We start from the raw sequence: 17,380 nt of genomic DNA on the forward strand, positions 1-17,380 counted from the left end.
AGGGAAGAGGCGCAGAAGAAGAGTGCCATTAACATTCACATTTTAAAGCAGTGTTACATATCGAACTTTAAAAAGAACATAACATTGATAAAGTCAATATGGTAACAATAAAAACGCAAGAAACGAAGTAAAATCAGGGTTACGTATGAATAGGCAGGCAAATTAAACTGGAATAAAATAGGCCTAATTATGAAAAATCCTGTGTGTCAAAATGTGTTTTAAGGGACTGATTTTGAACCGTCTCAGCTCCTCTGGCATCTGCAAGGCTGGTGGACTGGATGGAAAAGGCTTGATTACTTACAGTCTTCAGTCCAGCAGGACGTCCTGCCTGAGGATCTCAGACTGCACTTTGGCTCCCAAGGGGTTAAAAGATCTGAGATATACAGCAGCTTGGCAGAAAGTCTAGCTGAGCCTTAAAAGTAATCAGATCAATCTTAAAATTCTATTTTCAATTCAATTACATATACAATTTTGTTTTTGGCATTTAGCTGATGTTCTTATCAACACATGAACATAATGCAGCAAGCTTGCAGTTAAGGGGCGTAGGGGTGGGGAGGGGGTGGCGGTTACAAAATGGTTACATTTGTTGTTAATGTCAGTAAGCATGTTAACAATAATAATGGCAGAAAAATAAACTTTATTTGTATAGCAGCTTTTCAAAAACAGATTTACATAGAGATTTACAGAGCATAAAAAGACATTACATGAACAGATGACATTAAATGTGTCAATGATAAAAAAAAGAACAAAGAAATTAAGAATCTAAAAGTTAATACAGAAAACAATTGATAAGGGTGTCATTCATGCTGTAGCTGCATTTTAATAACCTGTCCAGTTTGAACACTGAATAATAACTGCAACAAGTAAAACAAGAGACATCAACATTGTTAGAAGATTAATTTCTTGTGTTTTTTTCCTTCTCTACTTCTCTTGATAGGAATGGCAATATCAAAGAATGGCTTGACCCTCTTTGCCCTTATAGTGACACTCTATATTTTGGAAACACAGGAATTCATTGAGATTTCAAGTCTGGTTTCACCGGTAGGCCCATTGTGTTTACGATACTAGATGGTGTCCAATAGCAAATATGGGAAGGTCAAGCTAAAACAAGGCCTCACTCTTGTTCGTGAGCTAAATAAAACAAAGCTTATCCAGAAAACAATTATTTTCAAACAACAAAAATATCACTTATGGAAACTTTGATGAAGTTTCCATAATAACTTGATGAAGCTTTTCAAGCTGATTTTCACTCTCTTGTCTCAGGTGCACTACGCTGAAGACTTGCTACCTCACATCAGAGAGAAAAGGAATGGTTAGTCTGATAAACGAATATTCAAGAGAGATTTTTCAAGAAACTGCTATTAGGCTGGACGCACAACAGAAGATTTGGCCTTTTCTTTGACTGAAAAATTAGGTGGTTCAACACAAATTCAGGAAACTGAAAAATCATAACACATGTTTTTTGGCAAAAATGTCAAATACGGTGCTTCATTTGAATCTGTTGTGCATCTAATTAACTTTTGGCAGTTATATTTTTTCAAACAATCTCTGTAGGATATGTTAATGGTCTGTAAATAATACATTTATGGTTGCCAGAGATTCATATTGTGTCCTTTCTCATTTCAATCCTTGCAGTGCCTACAGATCGATGGAATTACATTATTGAAGTTGAAGTTAATGCCTCAAATACAGAAACAATAGAGCAAATTAGGACCATTGTGAACACTACTAGTCTTCCCATACAGCTTGATAATGCCACACAGATCTCTGACATTGGTATCTCCACTGGTGAGTACAACATACTTCAGCACAGAACAACTTGACCCACTGAAAATAGACAAAGAACCGATTACCAAATTCTTTGCTACATATATTCTGAATATCAATTAGGGACGGGACAATATATCAAAATTCAATATATCGCAATACAAAAATGTGACAATACACATCGTGGGGCAGAAAAATGAATCGCGATATTTGCTCCATTTTATTCTGCTGTAGTAATCACAAATGAGACAGCTTGACCACCACAATTTCACAAGCTCTCCATTGAAATTATATTATTTGCACTTTGTAATGTCATTTTTAAATTGTTGTTTACATTCTAGAAAGCCAATGCCATCACTAGAAAGATTTATGGCTCAGAAATAAACATAATTCTGCACGCTCACACTTTGTTGTCACTGAACTTTTATTTATTACATCTTATCGTGGTTTTATCAAATCATGAACCCCATATCGCGTATCTAATCGTATCGTGAGATATATCATACCATCCCTAATATCAATTACGTATATTATTAATAGACCAATTATGACAATAGAAGAATCACAGATCCACACTCATATATTAGCTTAACTCCAACTATATATACTTATATTACTGATACTGGCAATATCACATTTAAGACAAAACTTCTCTTCTCACAGTGTGCTCGGCGAATGGCACTGGGTTCCAGTGTAGATGTGAGGAGCAGTTTGCTTGGCCATACAGCAGCTGTGTCACCTATGGAGCCTGTGATCACATAACGAGTGGCATCTGCAAATGCATCAATGCCATTCCAGCTGAAGGCCAGCACTGCCAGCCAATATCAGGTAATCAGTTCATACTCTTACATGACTTCCAATCTTGACTTCTCATTGAATTCAGAGGCATGCATTTTTTGTTTTTGTTTTAAATCAATACATACATTTACGTTCACACTGCAAGTCTTAGTGCGCAATTCAGATTTATTGCTCAGATCAGATTTTTTGGTTTGGCTGTTCACATTATTTTTTAAATGTGGCCAATATCAGATTCCAGTGTGAACTGGTCACGGTCCTGAACTGACCCGCATGTGCAAAAGAACAATAACAAAGACATCACACACAGCACGCTGTCGTACAGAAGTAAACATGGAGGCTGCTGAAGTCAGCGTTTACGGTTTCATTTATAATTTGATGTGTAGTGGAAGCCAGCGAATTCGTGAGCAGATGATAACAAGGACGAGGATGAGGAGAAAGAGAGACAAATTTTTAATTATGGCTTTTTTATGGCAATGGCTGCTACTTCTATACGGAGGTGTGTGTGGATGTGGAGTCGGAGCCAGGAGTGTTGGGATCGTGACGTGAATGGCTTCACTGAAACACATTTCGTCCAAAATTTCAGGATGTCAAGGGCTACTTTTAACTTCATCTGTCAGCGCCTCTCCACAAGACTCTCGCGGCAAGACACTCAGTTCAGGCGACCCATCTCCCTGAGAAAGCGCGTAGGAGTTGGCTTGTGTCACCCCAAATACTTACGAGGTCTAACACCTCACTGTCCCTCCACTGACTCCCTCCATCGCAGCTGTCTTCCATGGTTGTATTCACCGAGTGACTCCCGCCAGAGCAGAATTGTGACGAATGTCGATCTAGAGTGACGTAAAAGTCGCATGAATTCCAATATGACTGTTCAGACTGAGGTTGCATTGCAAAAAATCAGACCTGCATCTAATTTAGGACCACATATGAAAGTGGCCCAAATCAGAATTGAAAAGATCAGATTCCATGTGATTTGTGCTGTTCACACTGTTCTGAAAAAAACAGATCTGAGTCACATATGAGCAAAAAAATCAGATTTTGGCCATTTTTGCCTGCAGTGTGCACATAGCCTTTGATCCCAGGCCAAAAACTGTTAAAGGACCCCATGCTCTAATAAAACTCTCAGCAGCAAATCACAGATGGTTGTTCTGTTAGGCTCCGCCCCTTTCACATTTTTTAATGAGATCTATGCGTTGACGGATGAAAGGGATTGACGGAGTGCAGAAAATATTGCAATGCAGGTAAACGTCATCCGCTAAAAGACTTCATCCACAAAATTAAACGTGTATACTGCTGCAAAATGTTACGAGACACAGCAGCAACCTAGGGGTTTTAACGCATAATTGTCGGTGAATTTGAAAATGTCCCATGTGAGCACAATCTTATGACCAGCAGAAGAAGACTGTGGTTGTGCCAAACCCAGATTAAAAAAGTGTAGCCTACCTCCTGCACCTGAACAAAGTTTGAGCAAAGTTTAAGTCTTTCTGACAATAAACCAAAAAGATTGACAAGCATGTTGTGTTTTTTCCCCACAGCACTGCTAGCTCTGGTTGAGTATGAAGTGGAACTGGAGCTGAATGTGAGTGATTTTGAGACAGTGGGCGTCCTCAAGAGCCTACTGGTCAACAACAGCTTTTCTCTGGCTCTGGGCCCCACAGTGAATGTCACAGACATCATAGTCACCACAGGTAAGAGTGGAGTTTCTACTGAATGGGTAATCTGCAAGAAAATGTCCCCTACTCTCTATCGGCACTTGTTATAGCACAACCTACAACCAGTTTGTGAAAGCTTTTACATTTGCTGCTGTAAACAACTGCTGTCTGGTAGGTCTTTCCCTGGAAAAAAATCCCCAGGCACACAGGAAGTGAGGTGTTTTATACTTCCAGCAACAGCAGTTTGTTTAGGATAAATAGAAGAAGAACTAGGTAGTAGGCATTAGCAGTGACAGTCACCATGGCTGAGCAGACAAAGAAAAGAAACTCAAACTTCAGCAACAGAAAACACAAGGAAAAACACATCACAGTACTGGCCAGACTGACTGACAAGTACCACTAGGGATTTGCATATCACTCCAGTATTTTATCTTTAGAAAAAAAAATAATAATTGAGACAACTGCAGTGTTTCCAGATTGACAACTACATTTTTGTAAATTACTAATACATTTTTTCAACAGCTTTGACATGCTCTAAGGCCATGATACTCAGCACATAAAGGACCAAGCAAACTATCATTTAAAAAAAAAAAAAAAAGTGAAAACTGGTCTAGCAGTCATGAAGTGCTTAGCTGGGACCATAACTTAGTCATGTAAGTTTTTTTTTTTATGACAGTAATGGATACTGACACCATGGTTAATCTTTCAGCAACACCACTTGACAAAGGGTTTGGAGTACAAAGATGCTCCAAGTTATTTGTTTAGTCTAGATATCATCATGACTACTAAGTTTGGGCACAGAAAACAGCACAACCTAATGAAAATTTAATTTATTAGGCTATAGTGCAATTTAAATGTAAAGATTATTGCCAGTAAGTATAATACAATTTTTGTGAGTGTCAGATAATGTGTGCTCCTAGTTACATGGGTAAAGTTTCACACTTTTAATAATTGATCTTACATAATAGAGAGGCTTTGCAGTTGCTCACAAATCACCTAACAACCACAGCTGCCTGTCCAGATAACAGCTAAATATGTAAAAACCAGGCGAGAAAAAGACGGATACCTGAAAAGGCTGTTTTGTTATGTGATATAACTCCTACTAAACTGAGTAACGGTATAGGTAAAACTGAATACTTGTTTCCAAATTCAGGTATGGTTAACACAGGAAGTTGTCTCGGATTTAGCCAAAACGCTAGTTGTAGTTTGAGAAGTGTCAGATTAACGGCTTTGACAGCTAACGTTAACGTTAGCTAACTAGCGTTAGCCAGCAAGCTAGTTTAGCAAAGCAACCAGTGTTAATCATAACATGCAATTAGCCACAACTAACTAACTCTAGCTTCTACTAAATGTGCAAATTAATGCTAGATGTGTCTACAGCACGACAGTAATGGTTAGCTAACTAATCAGATAGTTACTATGGTCACCTAGCTAGGCTAGCTAAGAAGCTTACAGACTCAACACTTATCTCAACACAAAATCAATTAACCTAGAGGTATAACGCTAGTATCAGTTTGTTTGAATAGGTTACATGGCCAATTTTATTTATTACTTTATTCAGTGCTAAATGCTTAATGTTTTATTTGAAGTTTGTATATATTTCTTGTAACTCCTTAAGGCTTTCATGATTAAGATTAAATGTGTCATTTTTATGTATTTTGTCCAGCTGTGGAGTTTGTGGTAGTCCATTAGGCATGATTTCATAATTTGAGCAAGTAAATTAACATGTGCCACTTAGTTCATTTTACTAGATTCCATTGATTTATTTAGTTTAATGAGCTCGATATTTTGTTGAATAATATATATTTAGTTGATTCAGACATGTGCAGTTCAGTAAGGACCTATAAAATCCTACAGTCTCTCAGCACAGGTCATACTTGCCCTTCTGGCAAGCAAAAATCAAAAAGTCATAAGGGGTGGCTACACACCAGCAATATGTTCCTCATTTAACCTCCAGAGATTCAATAATTCATTAAAATGTTATTGATAGTTCTAGGCCTGTGTAAAAAATATCAACATAGGCTAACATATTTACTATTATTTATATACATGTTGTTGTTGTTTTTTTATAATAATAATGCGTTTTTCTTGTTTAGTGTGCTCCCCAAATGGTACCAGCTTCCAGTGCAAATGTGAGGAGCAGTTTGTTTGGTCATCTGACAACTGTATGAAATACGGAGCCTGTGATGATGAGATCATTAATGGGACATGTGGGTGTATCAACAGCATTCCATCAGATGGGCAGTACTGCCAGGCAAAGTCAGGTGATGGAGGCTTTTATAATGCTTACTATATGCTTATACAAGGCTTAGTATTAATAGTGTTTACATAATTTAACTTTTTAACATCATCTTGTTTTCAGTCTATGTGTGAGGCACTACATCTCCAATGTGGAGAATGTTTTGTAATGAATGTCTTTTCTTACTCTATATTATCCACCATAGAACTTTTCCCACCGTATGAATACATAACTGAGGTTGAAATCAGCGCCAGTGATATTACAGTGATAGAGCAACTGAGGGACATTGTGGACAACACTAGTTTTCCCATAAGACTCAGTGACACAGTAAACATCACAGAAATTGATATCATCTTTACAGGTAAAAGTATGATACTTTTGTGTGTAATCTGTGTCAAATTATTGGAAAAACAAACAATAAGAAACATTAATGGATGTAATAAAATTGCCACTTGTATCACAGAGCAACTGAGGGGCATTGTGGACAATACTAGACTTCCCATGAAAGTTAATAACATGTTCACTGAAATTGACTCCATAATCCAAGGAAATTAATTTGTACTATAGGACCCCATTTCTGCTAAATTATTCATAGATGTTATATGAGGTAACCAAAAAGGAAAGAGTTTTGTAATAATATCCCCTTCTTTTCCTACAGTCCCTCCAGTTCTTTATGAATATCTGATTTACATTGAGGTGAACACTTCAGAATCCACAATTACACATCAGCTGAGAAACACCCTGAGAAATACAACTTTCCCAGTCCAAATCAACACACAAGTAAACATCTCTGATGTTGACATTACTACGGGTGAGAACAAATGTTTTGCAGCCCTCCAAAGTTACAATTGGTTGTAATTATTTCTTCAAGTATGCATCTTTTTACATTGTAACAGTTAAGATTTGGTCTTTTCTTAATCGTAAGTTTGTAGCCAAAATGGCACTGGGGTCCAGTGCAGATGTGAGGAGGACCATCTTTGGCCTTGTGACAAGTGTGCCACCTATGGGAAATGTGATGGTGATACAAATGACACATGTGGGTGCATCAAAGCCATTCCCACAGATGGACGGTACTGTCAGTCAGTACACCATCAAAGTAAGTTCCAAGTTCAATTCAGAAAGCTCTACTGATATTATTGCTGCTATTTTGTGTACCTTCTTCATGCTAGTTTTTCATGCTTTTATTCATACATGTCTATTTAACACATCCTAGTCTTGAAACTGTCGATTCTACATGTTGACCATCCATTTCTATTTCACGCTATATCCTATTACTATGGCCCAATTTCCCCCCAGGGATCACTGAAGTTTCTTCTCATCTTAGGCAAGGCAAGGCAGCTTTATTTGTATAGCACATTTCATACACTGAAGCAATTCAAAGTGCTTTACAGAGTAATAAAAAATAAAGTAAAGGTAAAAAATGTACAATTAAAAAGTGCAAAAGAGATCCACAAGATAAAAGACTTAAAAAGTAAACTAGTACAGTTCAAATCAAGTGAAATCGAAAGATAAAAGAAAAGAGAGTGCAAGAGGATTAGAAAAGTGAAAAGTGCATTAAAATCACATTTAAAAGAAAGATAAAAAAAGATATAAATAAATAAATATTACAGTGCAGATGAGTGTTACCCTAGATTTCTTAAAAATCCCTGACGAACAGAAATGTTTTAAGCCCTGATTTAAAAGATTGTAAAGTGGAGGCAGACCGCAGATGTTCTGGAAGTTTGTTCCAGGCATAAGGAGCATAAAAACTAAAAGCTGCTTCTCCATGCTTTGTTCTGATCCTGGGAACATCTTAAGAATTTTTATTCTGAAAAAAGTGAATATAAATTTCAAATTGACAGATTTTTTCAAAATAATTTTACCTTTCCTCCAACAGACTTTACAGCTTGTCCCCTTACAACACCTTCTGCACCACCATCCACAAGTAAGACTGAGAAGAAAGAATTTAATCAGTAAAGAACCTTCATGAATGAGAATCTTGTTTTGCTATTATGCTTTTGATTTGTCTCTCTCCAGCTCCGCCACTTGTTAATGAATACCTGGTTTCTATTGAGCTGAACACCACAGATGTTAGAGTAATTGATCAACTGAGGATCGTTCTGAGAAACACCAGTTTCCCCATCAGCATCAACAATACTATACAAATCTCTGACGTCAACATTTCTACAGGTGAGAGTAATACTATAGTTTTTATTCTTGTAGCTTTTTCAACAATTTTAAATTAGACGGTAACCAATAAAAGTATAATGCATTTTGAAATAATCACAGATTTACATTTCGGCATTCAAGTCACCTTAACTGTAACAACAGCAGTAGCTCAAATCCTCTGTGGGAAATATTTTTAAGCAAACTGAATTACTTAATGATTCCCTAAATCATCATCAATGGATCTCAATTATCACAATTTGCCTGTTTTCAAACTTTAAAAGATGCTGAAGTACAGGGTCAAAGTTTTTTTTAAATTTGGGCACTGTGTAATTTGGATCTGAAATGTTTTCTATTGCAGATACATCAAATGGTTTCTTAACACATTGGCTGACATATTCGAGACTCATAATATCTATATTTGTCCCCAGTTTGCTCTCCAACCAGTGCTGGTTTCCAGTGCAGATGTGAGGACCAGTATCGTTGGTCATGTGACCAGTGTTTCCTGCATGGATCCTGTGACAACATCACTGATGACACGTGTGGATGCATCAATGCCATTCCTCCTGATGGACAGTATTGCCAGTCTGTTGATCAACACAGTAAGCAGTTTTGAACTAATTATCCAACCAATAAGCAGACAGTGGTCGTCACCCACAGTCCTGTGAGACATGCTTGTGATAAAAGGCTAAAAAAATTACTAAACTTGAACTTGTACCTTAGACGTGTCAATGGCTACATTTGTTCTTACTTGCCAGCCACTGCTCTCTCTCTTCCTCCAACAGACTTTACAGCTTGTCCTCTAACAACACCCTCTCCACCACCAACAAGTAAGACTGAGAGGACAGAATTTAATCAGTGAAGAGCATTAAATGATAACCATGGTACAGATTTGAAGTGATACAGCTAGAGTTTATTTTTCCCCATCTTCCCTTTGATTTTTCTCTCTCCAGCTCCTCCAGTTGTTTATGAATACCTGGTTTCTATTGAGCTGAACACCACAGATGTTACAGTAATAAATCTACTGAGGACTGTTCTGAGAAACACCAGTTTCCCCATCAGCATCAACAATACCATGCAAATCTCTGAAGTTAACATTTCTACAGGTAGGAATAATAACTTAGTTTTACTTATTATAACCTCATTCAACAATTTTAGATTATATTGTAACCAATATAAATATAATGCATTTTAAAATGATCACAGATGACATATTTACGTTCCGGCATTCAAGTCTTATTTCCAAAGCTGTTTTTAATTATAAAAACAACAGTCAATCAAAAGTCAGTCTGTGGGAAATATTTTTAAGCAAACTGAATTTCTTAAAAATCCCTTAAATCACTGAAATGTTTTCCATTGTAGATACAACAAATGGTTTCTGAAAACATTTGTTGGCATATTCGAGACTCATAATGTCTATATTTGTCCACAGTTTGCTCTCCAAGCAGTGCTGGTTTCCAATGCAGATGTGAGGACCAGTATCGTTGGTCATGTGACCAGTGTTTCCTGCATGGATCCTGTGACAACATCACTGATGACACGTGTGGATGCATCAATGCCATTCCTCCTGATGGACAGTATTGCCAGTCTGTTGATCAACACAGTAAGCAGTTTTGAACTAATTATACGACCAATAAGCAGACAGTGGTCGTCACCTACAGTCCTTTGAGACATGCTTGTGATGAAATGCTAAACAAATTACTAAACTTGAACTTGAGCTTGTGCCTCAAAAGAGTCAGTGTCTACATTTGTTCTTATTTACCATCCAGTGCTCTCTCTCTTCCTCCCAACAGACTTTACAGCTTGTCCCCTTACAACACCCTCTCCACCACCAACAAGTAAGACTGAGAGGACAGAATTTAATCAGTAAAGAACCTAGATGAATGAGAATCTTGTTTTGCTGTGATGCTTTTGATGTGTCTCTTTCCAGCTCCGCCACTTGTTAATGAATACCTGGTTTCTATTGAGCTGAACACCACAGATGTTACAGTAATAAATCTACTGAGGACTGTTCTGAGAAACACCAGTTTCCCCATCAGCATCAACAATACCATACAAATCTCTGATGTCAACATTTCTACTGGTAGGAATGATGAATTGTAGGGATGTGTACACATGCTTAGACATTTCTTCAATTCTTTGTATCATGAACAATATTTTATTTCTTTATACTTTGAATATGTCCACTCAAAACATTGTGTATTCTATGTGTTATATTACAATCAATACTTTTTTGTCCACCATCAAAACAGCTCAGAGTTTTTCACAGTTGGGCACTGTGTAAATTGGATCTGAAATATTTGTCATTGCATGTACATTAAATGCTTTCTCAAATAATACTTGGCATATTTCTTCATAAAAGAGACTTATAATATTTGTATTTGTCCTAGTTTGCTCTCCAACCAGTACTGGTTTCCAGTGCAGATGTGAGGACCAGTATCGTTGGTCATGTGACCAGTGTTTCCTGCATGGATCCTGTGACAACATCACTGATGACACGTGTGGATGCATCAATGCCATTCCTCCTGATGGACAGTATTGCCAATCTGTTGATCAACACAGTAAGCAGTTTTTAACTAATTATTTAGCCTATAAGAAGACAGTGGTCGTCATCTTTGAAGAGTCAGTGTCTACATTTGTTCTTATTTACCATCCAGTGCTCTCTCTCTTCCTCCCAACAGACTTTACAGCTTGTCCTCTAACAACACCCTCTCCACCACCAACAAGTAAGACTGAGAGGACAGAATTTAATCAGTGAAGAGCATTAAATGATGACCATGGTACAGATTTGATACAGCTAGAGTTTATTTTATTTTTTCCCATCTTCCCTTTGATTTCTCTCTCTCCAGCTCCTCCAGTTATTTATGAATACCTGGTTTCTATTGAGCTGAACACCACAGATGTTACAGTAATAGATCGACTGAGGACCGTTCTGAGAAACACCAGTTTCCCCATCAGCATCAACAATACCATACAAATCTCTGAAGTTAACATTTCTACAGGTAAGAACAGTAATGTATACACAAAATTCATTATCATACATTATGAACTTTTTTCATATTATTTCAACTGTCTATTCGGCAATTTTTGTGTTTGTGTTTTCATTCCCCCTATCCTCTAGTTTGTAACCAAAATGGCACAACATCCCAGTGCAGATGTGAGGAGCAGTATAGTTGGCCTTGTGATTTGTGCACCACTTTTGGCAAATGTGATGACACCACTGATAGTACATGTGGATGCATCAATGCCATTCCTCCAGATGGACAATTTTGTCAGCCATTCTCTAGTAAGAGCTGAAACCTTAATTTGAATTACTTTTTTAGTATTATATTATTATGTTATTATGTTATTATATGTTGTACATATGCACATTACATTGCACTGCACTTTACCGCTTCTTTTGCACTTCTGGTTAGATGCTAAACTGCATTTCGTTGTCTTAGTACTTGTACTCTGTGCAATGACAATAAAGTTGAATCTAATCTAATCTAATCTATTGCCTCAGATGCATTTGAGATAGGTTCAAATATGTTTTTATAAATTAATCTAATCTCTCTTTTGTTTTAAAACAGACCTTTTGATTTGCCCATCAACAACTCCCCAAACTGGTACGAAATGTCATTATATTTTCAAAGGTTGTTTATATCTGTATCGTATTATTATACAGTGGACTCACTTGAAAATGGCAGTGTGAGCTCAAAACTAGACTGCTAAACTACACAAGTTTATTATGGTTCTTACAAGTGTCTCCCTTGTCAAAGCAACAGTAAACCTATAACAGTAACCTGAAAACACCATTGTTTTCAGAAAGCATTTTAGAGGGCTACCACACAAAACACTTTTGTGGCTTTTTCCTTATTTGATCAATTGCACTTGAGAATGTTTTTCCTCTCAAGCTGATTCATTGAGCTTCTGATATGTGGCCTGACAGTATAAGACAGTGATACGAGTTGTGCAATTTTTCTTGGTGTCATGTTCCAGCACACACCAACTAGTTTTTTGATACTGACTTGATACACCTCTTCTTTATAAGTCACAGACACCACAACTATTGCAATAACAGTGCAGAACACTACAGCAGTCCTAACAACTCTCCCTACCAGTAAGTATCAACAATAACATCTGTGCTTCATGTCAGTTTGAATTGGAATGTACTTTTGAATGTATTTCAAGTAAATTACAGGAGTTATAAGTTTTGTAAATCTTAAATTTGCAGACTCTACAACTGCTCCTATAACACAAGAAAACATTACAACTATCCCAACAACTTTAGTAACCAGTAAGTGTCCAGTGAAATTGTCTTAAACCCCTTTTGATGGAGTTTGAATTATACAGTACTTGCACTGTAAAAATGTGTAAAAATATACAGTACAAAATCTTGACTTGCATTATTTGACTTTTCATTGAGTCAAATGACAAATAATTATAATATCTTTCCAGACTCAACACCTATCGCAACAACAGATCAGAACACTACAACTGTCCAAACACCAACAACAACTACAGTAACCAGTAGGTGTCAAGAAATGTTAAATGTTATTTATTCATTAATAACATGGCCTGTAAGAATATTGACTTGTAAACGGTTCGATGGGATCAATTAATTTATTTTTTTACCGTGGTACCATCTTCCCTTTGATTTCTCTCTCTCTCCAGCTCCTCCAGTTATTTATGAATACCTGGTTTCTATTGAGCTGAACACCACAGATGTTACAGTAATAGATCAACTGAGGACCGTTCTGAGAAACACCAGTTTCCCCATCAGCATCAACAATACCATACAAATCTCTGATGTCAACATTTCTACAGGTAAGAACAGTAATGTATACACAAAATTCATTATCGTACATTATTAACTATTTTCAAATTATTTCAACTATTTCTTTGGCAATTTTTGTCTTTTCATTCCTCCTATCCTCTAGTTTGTAACCAAAATGGCACAACAGCCCAGTGCAGATGTGAGGAGCAGTATAGTTGGCCTTGTGATTTGTGCATCACTTTTGGCAAATGTGATGACACCATTGATAGCACATGTGGATGCATCAATGCCATTCCTCCAGATGGACAATTTTGCCAGCCATTCTCTAGTAAGAGCTGAAATCTTTATTTGAAGTACTTTATTGCCTCAGCTGCATTTGAGATTGAGGTTCATATATGTTTTCAGATATTAATCTAACCTCTCTCTTGTTTTAAAACAGGTCTTTTGATTTGCCCAACAACAACTCCTCAAACTGGTACGAAATGTCATTATATTTTCAGGGGTTGTTTATATCTGTATAGTATTATTATACAGTGGACTCACCAGTGTGAGCTCAAAACCAGTCTGCTGAACTACACAAGTTTATTATGGTTCTTATAAGTGTCTCCCCTGTCAAACCAACAATAAACCTAAAACAGTAACCTGAAAACACCATCGTTTTCAAAAATTGCAGAGGGCTACCATACACAAAGTATTTATTATGAACTAAACTGAATTCCTGAATACTACACAATAGGGTTTTTTCAACAGTAATTCCACAACTGTGCCGTTGAAATGCTGTTGCCCCACTACTGGCTTTTTCCTTATTTGATCAATTGGACTTGAGAAATGTTTTTCCTCTCAAGCTGATTCATTGAGCTTCTGATATGTGGCCTGACAGTATAAGACAGTAATACGAGTTGTGCAATTTTTCTTGGTGTCATGTTCCAGCACACACCAACTAGTTTTTTTGATACTGACTTTATAATCACCTCTTCTTTGTAAGTCACAGACACCACAACTATTGCAATAACAGTGCAGAACACTACAGCAGTCCTAACAACACCTCCTACTGTAGTAACCAGTAAGTATCAACAATAACATCTGTGCTTCATGTCAATTTGAATTGTAATGTACTTTGGAATGTATTTCAAGTAAATTACAGGAGTTATAATTTTTGTAAATCTTTCATTTGCAGACGCTACAACTGCTCCTATAACACAAGAAAACATTACAACTATCCCAACAACTTTAGTAACCAGTAAGTGTCCAGTGAAACTGTCTTAAACCCCATTTTGATGGAGTTTGAATTGCAGTGTAACAAATAAAATATCAGCCGTGCTCTTTTGTTGTTGTTCTTATCACTCTGGAAGGATTTTAGCCAATGCCAAATTACAGAAGGAGGTGTGTAGTATGATCAGAAGTTCCCTGATACAAACTGCACTGCGTGCTGAGCCTGTTAATTGCCTCCTATACAAGTGGCACTCAAAAATTAAGCACAGCATCCAAAAACGGCGTATGAAAGGCATAGTTTGATTGCATTATAAATATACAGTACTTGCACTGTAAAAATAAAGTGTAAAAATATACAGTACAAAGTCTTGACTTGCATTATTTGACTTCACTGAATCAAATGACAAATAATTGTAATATCTTTCCAGACTCAACACCTATCGCAACAACAGATCAGAACACTACAACTGTCCAAACACCAACAACAACTACAGTAACCAGTAGGTGTCAAGAAATGTTAAATGTTATTTATTCATTAATAACATGGCCTGTAAGAATATTGACTTGTAAACGGTTCGATGGGATCAATTAATTTATTTTTTTACCGTGGTACCATCTTCCCTTTGATTTCTCTCTCTCTCTCCAGCTCCTCCAGTTATTTATGAATACCTGGTTTCTATTGAGCTGAACACCACAGATGTTACAGTAATAGATCATCTGAGGACCGTTCTGAGAAACACCAGTTTCCCCATCAGCATCAACAATACCATACAAATCTCTGATGTCAACATTTCTACAGGTAAGAACAGTAATATATACACAAAATTCATTATTGTACATTATTAACTATTTTCAAATTATTTCAACTATTTCTTTGGCATTTTTTGTCTTTTCATTCCTCCTATCCTCTAGTTTGTAACCAAAATGGCACAACAGCCCAGTGCAGATGTGAGGAGCAGTATAGTTGGCCTTGTGATTTGTGCACCACTTTTGGCAAATGTGATGACACCATTGATAGCACATGTGGATGCATCAATGCCATTCCTCCAGATGGACAATTTTGCCAGCCATTCTCTAGTAAGAGCTGAAATCATAATTTGAAATACTTCATATTCCCAGCTGCATTTGAGATTGAGGTTCATATATGTTTTCATAAATTAATCTAACCTCTCTTGTTTTAAAACAGGTCTTTTGATTTGCCCAACAACAACTCCGCAAACTGGTACGAAATGTCATTATATTTTCAGAGGTTGTTTATATCTGTATAGTATTATTATACAGTGGACTCACCAGTGTGAGCTCAAAACCAGTCTGCTAAGCTACACAAGTTTATTATGGTTCTTATAAGTGTCTCCCCTGTCAAACCAACAATAAACCTAAAACAGTAACCTGAAAACACCATTGTTTTCAAAAATTGCAGAGGGCTACCATACACAAAGTATTTATTATGAACTAAACTGAATTCCTGAATACTACACAATAGGGTTTTTTCAACAGTAATTCCACAACTGTGCCCCCTGTTGAAATGCTGTTGCCCCACTACTGGCTTTTTCCTTATTTGATCAATTGGACTTGAGAAATGTTTTTCCTTTCAAGCTGATTCATTGAGCTTCTGATATGTGGCCTGACAGTATAAGACAGTAATACGAGTTGTGCAATTTTTCTTGGTGTCATGTTCCAGCACACACCAACTAGTTTTTTTGATACTGACTTTATAATCACCTCTTCTTTATAAGTCACAGACACCACAACTATTGCAATAACAGTGCAGAACACTACAGCAGTCCTAACAACACTCCCTACTGCAGTAACCAGTAAGTATCAACAATAACATCTGTGCTTTATGTCAATTTGAATTGTAATGTACTTTGGAATGTATTTCAAGTAAATTACAGGAGTTATAATTTTTGTAAATCTTTCATTTGCAGACTCTACAACTGCTCCTACAACACAAGAAAACATTACAACTATCCCAACAACTTTAGTAACCAGTAAGTGTCCAGTGAAACTATCTTAAACCCCATTTTGATGGAATTTGAATTACAGTGTAACAAATAAAATATCAGCCGTGCTCTTTTGTTGTTGTTCTTATCACTCTGGAAGGATTTTAGCCAATGCCAAATTACAGAAGGAGGTGTGTAGTATGATCAGAAGTTCCCTGATACAAACTGCACTGCGTGCTGAGCCTGTTAATTGCCTCTTATACCAATGGCACTCAAAAATTAAGCACAGCATCCAAAAACGGCATATGAAAGGCATAGTTTGATTGCATTATAAATATACAGTACTTGCACTGTAATAAAGTGTAAAAATATACAGTACAAAATCTTGACTTGCACTATTTGACTTCATTGAATCAAATGACAAATAATTGTAATATCTTTCCAGACTCAACACCTATCGCAACAACAGATCAGAACACTACAACTGTCCAAACATCAACAACAACTACAGTAACCAGTAGGTGTCAAGAAATGTTAAATGTTATTTATTCATTAATAACATATTGACTTGTAAACGGTTCGATGGGATCAATTAATTTATTTTTTTACCGTGGTACCATCTTCCCTTTGATTTCTCTCTCTCTCCAGCTCCTCCAGTTATTTATGAATACCTGGTTTCTATTGAGCTGAACACCACAGATGTTACAGTAATAGATCAACTGAGGACCCTTCTGAGAAACACCAGTTTCCCCATCAGCATCAACAATACCATACAAATCTCTGATGTCAACATTTCTACAGGTAAGAACAGTAATGTATACACAAAATTCATTATCGTACATTATTAACTATTTTCAAATTATTTCAA

At 36.7% G+C, this 17,380-nt stretch overlaps 1 protein-coding gene and 1 long non-coding RNA gene across 2 annotated transcripts in view; both read left to right on the top strand.

Annotated features, from left to right (window-relative positions):
- LOC139651502 (uncharacterized) overlaps window positions 1–17,380 on the top strand; it is a 51,951-nt gene that overhangs the window by 4,841 nt on the left and 29,730 nt on the right. Inside the window, exons 3-26 of the mRNA XM_071528436.1 lie at window positions 938–1,041; window positions 1,264–1,312; window positions 1,636–1,788; window positions 2,431–2,595; window positions 4,098–4,250; window positions 6,311–6,478; window positions 7,112–7,264; window positions 7,379–7,549; window positions 8,330–8,377; window positions 8,470–8,622; window positions 9,030–9,200; window positions 9,384–9,428; window positions 9,552–9,704; window positions 10,031–10,201; window positions 10,529–10,681; window positions 10,989–11,159; window positions 11,280–11,324; window positions 11,448–11,600; window positions 11,720–11,884; window positions 12,171–12,206; window positions 16,306–16,383; window positions 16,498–16,560; window positions 16,958–17,029; window positions 17,161–17,313. Of these exons, the coding sequence (XP_071384537.1) occupies window positions 940–1,041; window positions 1,264–1,312; window positions 1,636–1,788; window positions 2,431–2,595; window positions 4,098–4,250; window positions 6,311–6,478; window positions 7,112–7,264; window positions 7,379–7,549; window positions 8,330–8,377; window positions 8,470–8,622; window positions 9,030–9,200; window positions 9,384–9,428; window positions 9,552–9,704; window positions 10,031–10,201; window positions 10,529–10,681; window positions 10,989–11,159; window positions 11,280–11,324; window positions 11,448–11,600; window positions 11,720–11,884; window positions 12,171–12,206; window positions 16,306–16,383; window positions 16,498–16,560; window positions 16,958–17,029; window positions 17,161–17,313 (2,944 nt within the window). The 5' untranslated portion in view covers window positions 938–939. The remainder of the gene's footprint in view (window positions 1–937; window positions 1,042–1,263; window positions 1,313–1,635; window positions 1,789–2,430; window positions 2,596–4,097; window positions 4,251–6,310; window positions 6,479–7,111; window positions 7,265–7,378; window positions 7,550–8,329; window positions 8,378–8,469; window positions 8,623–9,029; window positions 9,201–9,383; window positions 9,429–9,551; window positions 9,705–10,030; window positions 10,202–10,528; window positions 10,682–10,988; window positions 11,160–11,279; window positions 11,325–11,447; window positions 11,601–11,719; window positions 11,885–12,170; window positions 12,207–16,305; window positions 16,384–16,497; window positions 16,561–16,957; window positions 17,030–17,160; window positions 17,314–17,380) is intronic.
- Window positions 12,815–13,672, top strand: LOC139651500 (uncharacterized). The gene is made up of 4 exons (XR_011695720.1): window positions 12,815–12,877; window positions 13,039–13,110; window positions 13,255–13,407; window positions 13,521–13,672. It is a non-coding gene; the product is annotated as an uncharacterized lncRNA (long non-coding RNA).

The sequence above is a fragment of the Centroberyx affinis genome, unplaced genomic scaffold (genome assembly GCF_046629955.1).
Source record: "Centroberyx affinis isolate AG114_WGS23_722 - 3 ecotype Tasmania unplaced genomic scaffold, CSIRO-AGI_Caff_v1 ptg001676l_1, whole genome shotgun sequence".
Taxonomy (NCBI): Eukaryota; Metazoa; Chordata; class Actinopteri; order Beryciformes; family Berycidae; genus Centroberyx; species Centroberyx affinis.